The 7,584-nt window shown below is 41.5% G+C and overlaps 1 protein-coding gene across 1 annotated transcript; it reads left to right on the plus strand.

The window, feature by feature from the left end:
- Positions 1-2,295: 2,295 nt before the first annotated feature.
- gp9 (glycoprotein IX platelet) lies at positions 2,296-5,198 on the plus strand. Its single transcript, XM_070894711.1, has 2 exons — positions 2,296-2,342; positions 4,546-5,198. Exon 2 carries the CDS (start codon positions 4,552-4,554, stop codon positions 5,146-5,148), a length of 597 nt encoding a protein of 198 aa, XP_070750812.1. The 5' UTR covers positions 2,296-2,342; positions 4,546-4,551; the 3' UTR covers positions 5,149-5,198.
- The last annotated feature ends 2,386 nt before the right edge of the window (positions 5,199-7,584 follow it).

The following is a 7,584-nucleotide window of genomic DNA, read 5'->3' on the forward strand; positions in this document are numbered from 1 at the left end:
TCTCGCCGTGTGCTCTCGATCTTGATCTTGTTGTTCCTAAGTGATGGTCAGATAGTTCTCTTTTTTTGGTCTGATAGGTCCTCAGTTATACTCTGAGAGACTGCTTAATCTTCGCGCCAAATCTAACATTTCTTTTGTTTAAGTTTTGCTGTCCATTGATTTTAAGTGGTCTTCTTTGTTTAAGTTTTGGCGGACTAGCTAACTGAAACTTGATTAAATGTTTTAATTTGGCGTTGATAGACTTTGGGATCGTGGTACTCTTTATTTATGAGCTGATGAGCTCTTGTCCATTGTAATAGCACTGCTTTGGCTTTGGGAAGTCTGGGCTGAGCCAGATATTTCTATGCATGTTGAAAAGGTGTTCGAATATGTATGTGATATTTGGGTCCTGTGGGTGGGGTGGATAATGTTTCTTCCAGGGTCAATTGTTTAAATGCTAATGTTTTCTGGGAGCCTGACTATGGTTAAACAGCTCCCCCAGACAAACTGATTAGCTACAATATCCAAATTCTAAATGTAAATGTCGATCCCACCCCTCTGTTCCTGCAGCCTTTTCCCACAGGCCCAAACATGCCTTTTAAAATCCCAAACTTGGTTAAGACTCGTAGATTTCTTCCATGTGCATTTTAGGATCCCAAACTTTCTGTTTAATAGGCCCAAATCGAATTTCCTTTTCAGTGAGTCCAAACACTGGAGGGTTTCCACAAATTTTGGAATCCTACAGCATTCACCCAGGCAAGTGGAGAGAATTGTATCATAATCCTAACTTCTGTCTTGTAAGTGATGGAAAGTCTTTTGGGAGTCAGGAGGTGAGTCACTCGCCGCAGAATACCCAACCTCTGACCTGCTCTTGTAGCCACAGTATTTATGTGGCTGGTCCAGTTTTGTTTCTGGTCAATGGTGACCCCCTGGATGTTGATGGTGGAGGATTCCACAATAGTAATGCCATTGAATGTCATGGGGAGGTGGTTAGACTCTCTCTTGTTGGAGATGGTCATTGTCTGGTAATTGTGTGGCATGAATGTTACTTGCCACTTATCAGCCCAAGCCTGGATGTTGTCCAGGTCTTGGTGCATGCGTGCACGGACTGCTTTATTATCTGAGGAACTGCGAATGGAACTGAACACCATGCAGTCATCAGCGAACATCCCCACTTCTGACCTTATGATGGAGGGAAGTTCATTGATGAAGCAGCTGAAGATGGTTGGGCCTGGGACACTGCCCTGAGGAACTCCTGCAGAACCTGCAAATACAGAGAAGGCCCAGAGGAATAATCATGTTGGAAACAGAGTGCCTGGAGAAATAGGCAGAACTAGCAGATGAAGTGTAGGTTTAAGAAAGTTGACTGTAATTTGCCTTTTTATTAAACCAGCTAAACAATGACAGCTCACGGGAAAAGAGAAGTAAAATAAGTGGAAAGATAAACAGCAGGTACTGACAACAAGTTTTAATCTTAGAAATTTACAGCACAGAAGAAGGCCATTTCGGCCCATTGTGTCCGTGCCAGCCAGCATGAATGAGAACACTTTAAAAGCGAAGATCCAACAGGAGGGAACAGACCTCCTTTGGCATTGCCAATGCAATACGAGTGCTGAGAGTGTGGAGCGTTGTTCAGATGCTCCTGATGCATTATGTAAAAATCAAGGTCCATGAAGCCGTGCAGTACCATATTAACCAAAGGTCATATGTTTGGGTTTTTACACTAGATATTTTCTCAGATTCAGAATCACTGGTCTTTAGCAGACCTTACATCCCCCTACAATCTGAAGTGTGCCTTTTTTGGTCCATTATTAGGCGAGTGATTGCGAGCCTCAGGAATTATAACAGAGAGTCCTTAATCTGTACACTGACTACAAGCATGCATCATGTGCCCTCCATATGGTTCTTCTCTGTTCAACAAGACAACTGAATATGCTCTCCTCCCAGACTGAGATTCTTATCGAACAAATAAATGAAACAGATGATTGAATAGTAACTGTTACGAATATAGCAAAATATACATCCTTTATCAGGCAACATGGGAAGTCATTCTTAGCAAGAGTACATGTTGAGGATGAACTGACTTTAGACTCCTACTTTAAAATAAAATTGCTTAGAACAATCTTTTAATAGATATTGAACTTTGAATAACATTTATATATATTTTGCCATGAAACAGGAAATATGACCTAAGACGATATGTGAAAGTTTGTAAACTCACTTCCGTTCTAGTATCTAGAAGGGTGATAAATGTCCTGCTTAGTCATTTTGACATCCAGTCCTTTTGTGTTTTCTTACTTGTTACTCAGTCTTGAGACTTTATTTGACCATCGAGTCAAATAAGAAAGAATCTGCACAGCAAGGTAAGAGATTAAATTTAAATCAGATGGTGTATGTGTGACTTATGTAAATTCCGTTAATGGTTTATGCATGGGATGTTGGTGAAGTGAGATTTGTGTAATTAAAAAAAAACATTTGGGGAGTAGATTTGTAATCAGAGAGTTAGCTTTATTTATTGAATCTTAAGAGCGCATTAAGACTCAGAACTTCTTATGTTTTCAGGAAGATGCTTTTCCCCTTAAATTTTCTCATCTTCTCTCCCCTCCTCTCCTAAAAGCTGATCCCTCATTCTGGTTGTACCAGCATAAGAAGCAGGAGCTCAAGTAGCTATTCTTTATGTGTAAGCTCAGATAGTGGCATTGGGCTAACCAATTATGGGGACCACCAAGCCATCTTTATTTCTGATTTTATTTCTCCATTAAAAACGTATCAAAATCCTTTAAAATTCAAGTAAACACTAATGTGTGCCCTGCAAGTGACAAATATACACCAGTACTTCCCTTTCAGCAACTTATTGTACAAAATGGGATCTCATTAAATTGTGCTCACTCTTTAAAGGTACACAGAAGTCACCACAAGTTGTTCTGTCTGTGGAATTTCAAGTCTTGTTATATTTCTGCCCTTTCCCTTACAATGCCTTTTACCCCCCTACAAGCTCCTAGCAGGAACTCAAATAATGTCAGCCTAGAAATTACTGTCAGTGTAAAGATTTGTTTGATAGCTGCCAGTAATATCAGGAGTGTGTTATTTGTTAGGCATTGGAATTGAAGTTGCAGGTGAGGAATTGACAAGCTTGTGCCATATCCTTCATGAAGAGCTCCATACAACATGATAACATCCGTCTGGTATTGGCAGTATTTGTCTACAGATGTGGCATGGAAATTGTAGATGTTCTATCAGCCACTGATCAAAAATAGCAATGTGAGAAGGTAACTCAATTCCACAAAACTACTGGCCTTCCCAGAGTCCAGAGGGGCTACACCCATGTTGCCATTTTCTTCCTGAATGTGAGAAAGGCACATCTGAGACCTTGATGGCTAACTGGTGCTGCTTGCTTTCAGCCAACTGCTCACATGCAAGGTGTACCAGGTGCTTCTTGGTGGGATGGGAAGGGGAACAGTCTCCTAAGTTATGTGTTCCCTTGCCCTGAGTTCTTGCAGTAGTGTTTTCAGTCTCTGCTCTGTAGGATTGTCTTTGATTACTCTGGAGTGTCCAGTTCTACACCAATATTTTAGTAAACATCAAGTTTCCAGTATTATTTCAGGTGATTAGCTGCCTCCTAATTACTGCCCATAGTTGATCAAGTGACTTAGTGCTTCTACCTTTGCATTATCTGGCCTGCTGTTCAGGAGATCCAACGCACTTTTTAGCCAACAAACTGAAAACAGAAAAATTGTGAGTAAACAAGCAGGAATAAGCTCTCCCAACACATTTTGTAACCCACACTTCAACCCCAAATCGCATTCAAATTTGCAGGAGAATACTTCAAGTTTTCTAAATAATAAGCCAATTGCCTGCTGCAGAATGCATTTTTACTGAGAATAAACATAATAATCAGAAGTATTTCAACATTAACTGACTAATGCTTGGTGTTTCATTTCAGAAGTTGTTCAGTAAAGTGCTTAACATGCTCAAAATGTATTTTACATTGATTGGTGTAGGTAAGAATTAATATACAGCAAACCTAAAAAGCTGAGCCAATTTCAGAGTAACGAGTGATTTTGATTTATTATATTTAGTGCTGCAATATATGGTATAAGAGATGTAATTCTGTAGAAAATGTTCTTGTTATTGAAACATTGAGGGAGAGCTGCCCTCATGACTCAGTGGTAATGTCATTATTTTTGAGTTATGCAGACTGAGATGATCCCTAGTTTGATCCCTGGTCTATGTTTGATTAACGGCAATCGTGGTGGTACAACTGGTTTCAACAATCCTACTTATGGAAAGGAAAAATCAGAAAGGGTTCCTGCTCTGGATTACTATGCAGTTGCGTAAATTTGTGTGCATGTGCAGACTGATTTGCCTTCTGCAATCAAATAATCTACAGATACTCAGTATCAAGGTTCACATATGAGTAATGGCTACCGCTCCTCATGGAACTATATCCCAGTAGTGAGTCAACACCTTCAGGAAAAGAGGGGAAGGAAGAAAATTGGAGAATGTCAATTAGCTATTTCTGCTATCTTTTAATATATTATTTTACAACCATTTATTTTATCACAGCACAAGATGTTGGCCTCTGGTGGGTTAGCATTATTTTTCTTGCTCAATTTGCCAAGTGTCAGGTTGTGCCCAGTATCCTGCCGATGCACAAAACTCAGTGACCAGGGCTTCAAAGTTGACTGCAGTGCAAAGCACCTGAAGGAAGTTCCTGTTCTCCCTGAAAACACAATTGAACTTTACCTACAGAACAACCATTTAACCACAGTTGCTCCAGGCATGTTTGACAAGCTTCAGAACCTGAGGAAGATAGACCTCTCCGGAAACCCATGGAATTGCGATTGCCATATTGGATACCTCAAACACTGGCTAGAAGACCAGAAACTCAATTCGAATCTACCAGTTCTTTGTTCCGCTCCTGTTTTAATTAATGGTAAACAGATATTGGACCTAACTGGGAATGAGTATCCTGCCTGTAAGAGCCACGAATTGATCCAATGTAACCTATTTTTGGACAGAGATATTTGGCTGTTTGCTGCGTCTTTGCTTGTTCTTATTTTGTTGCTGTGCGCAGCTTACATTGCAAAACACTTAAGCTGCTGGGTTGTTATGACAGATCCTTACTTACTGCCAGATAGCCCTAGAAGAAGATTAAAAAGCCAATAGATAAATCTTTCAGAAAACAGACTTGACTAACAGTGCATTTCCATCAGTGTTCTCCCTGAAATAAAAACAGAGAATGCTGGAAATTTCAGCAGGTCAGGCAGCATCTGTGGAGAGAAAAACAGAGTTAACGTTTCGGGTCAGAACTGTCGACCCGAAACATTAACTCTGTTTTTCTCTCCACAGTTGCTGTCTGACCCACTGAGATTTCCAGCATTCTCTGTATTTATTTCAGATTCCAGCATCCGTAGTAGTTTGCTTTTGTATTATTGTTCTCCCTGATATGCTCTGTAAAGCAGAACGACTACAGAAGGGCTCCCCTACACCAAAGAGCCTCAGTACTAGTCTTTTGACTGTTAACGGTTGGGGTGTTTTTCTAATAATCAGGGAGGGGGTAATTTTGAAGTCAATGGAAATAAAAATTGTGAGACATATAAAATGGGCTGCCGATTTGCTATCACCTGTATTACATTATCCCACAGTCAAAATTACCTCCACTATATTTTTTAGGTTAGATTTTCTCCTCCCTCTTTTTAATTGCTTTTGCTGAGAGACTATTCCAGATATCTATTACTCTGCAATCTCATACTCAGGCTCTTCAGTTCTGTGATCGCAGTCTATGTTAAATAATCTGCTTATTGCTACAAAATCAAACCGCTCATCATTTGAACGATCCAACTCATATTTTTCCTCAGTCATCATTTTTCCTCTGTATCAAAACACATCATGCTATTTAAAAATGCGGTCGCAAATTTCAGTGGTGCAGGTTGAACCTCTCTTATCTGGAACCCTCGGGGCCTGCCCTGTTCTAGATAAGGGATTTTGCCAGACGAGGGGAGGTCACGTTAAATTGGATGGTACAGGTACTGAGCAAGGGGATATCGGGGCTGGCTGGCTTGGGGCTGGGAGTGCGACAGAGAGATCATGGGGGGAGGGGGTGGGGGTGCGGTGCATCGCGGGGTCAGGCCAGCGATTGCGGGAGTCGGCAGCAAGGAAGGAATTCAATTTATTCAATTTGTTCATGTCGGAGCGGCCGGGAATGGTGCCGAATGAGGGGTGATGCCCGATAAGGGAGTCCCGGATAAGAGAGATTCAAACTGTACAACATACATTTGCACTCATCATCTTCAATACAGCATGAAGTTGGTTGTCTGTGCACCCTCTGGTTCAGAAAATGGTATGTGGCAGAGCAGGGCTAAAAAGAAGGAAAATAACGAATGTCAAAAAAATATTCAGCTTTTTTTCCAATATAGTATCTACAAAAATGCTTGCAAATTTCTACTGTCAACTATCAGAATTTGAAAACAAGTAAACATGTTTCATCTGCAGTTTTTTTTTATAATAACAAACTTAACCTTGCTGTACTTTTCATGTTGATAGAAAAATGCAATACTATTACAACTGTGTGAAGAAATAAATGGTTTATAATACCAGCATTTATTGAATTCCTGTTATTTGTAAATAAAGGGTGCAAAATCTGCATGGGATTGTTTCATGCTCTATTATTCTCATTTTTAATTGAACAATAAGATAATGATGGTTCATGCCGTCACTTGGGGAAGGATTATTCTGTAACAGTACTGTAAATGTGTTCATTAAATTTACTGCACTCGGTGAGGTAGAAATTTGTTATGGCTCGTTTTCAGGCGCATAACTGATGGTGAGCTTCCAGCATGGCATGCACCTGAACAAAGAGATCCGAGACTCACCAGAAATTGGGCCTCAGGCTTCATTGTAGTAATAGGGCCGAGCTGCCGACTCCTGTCGCAGGTCCAGAGGCAGCTTGCCCAATTGCAGCATCCAATTTTGGCTGTCTGCCTCTGCAGAAGTGACCATCATGCAAGTCCCGGGGAGGGGAAGGCGAACAAGAGAGTGGGGGGTGGGGTGGGGGGGGGGGGGCGATTGCGGGCAGGCAGCGGCTCTTAGGAGTGCTGTGAAGTCTAGAGAAGCACTCATGCTCTTCCTAGCTCCACAGGGAGATTTAAAAGAAGAATAAACTGACCTTTTTGGTGGTGACTGCTGCTTAGGCCGCAGCAATCGCTGTGGAAACCTGCGCGGAGTAGGCCCAGCTCCTTCTCTGTTCGGTGCTGCCCAATTTCCTGCAGGATTCCTGTAACAGGCATAAGGCCCCTCATTCACACATACAAGGGGCCTAAATCCTGTTTCAGATGGGCACCACAGCCGCTTGGACAGTGGCCGATGTCTGTGACGGCATCTGTACCCCAAGCGCAAATTGGGAGTAGGACGATGCGCCCAGCATTGGTCCTTTTTGCAGTCATTAGTACAATGGAACCAATTTCTATCCCAGTATCTCTAACAAAGTCTGAACGAGTTCTAAAAGAACGCTGCCTGAATTCTCAATATGTACTCCGTCACCCTAAGGACTGCACCGAGAGCGCAAAATCAAAGTTTACCTCTTGATTGTTGCAATGCAAAAGC

The sequence above is a fragment of the Pristiophorus japonicus genome, chromosome 12 (genome assembly GCF_044704955.1).
Source record: "Pristiophorus japonicus isolate sPriJap1 chromosome 12, sPriJap1.hap1, whole genome shotgun sequence".
Taxonomy (NCBI): Eukaryota; Metazoa; Chordata; class Chondrichthyes; family Pristiophoridae; genus Pristiophorus; species Pristiophorus japonicus.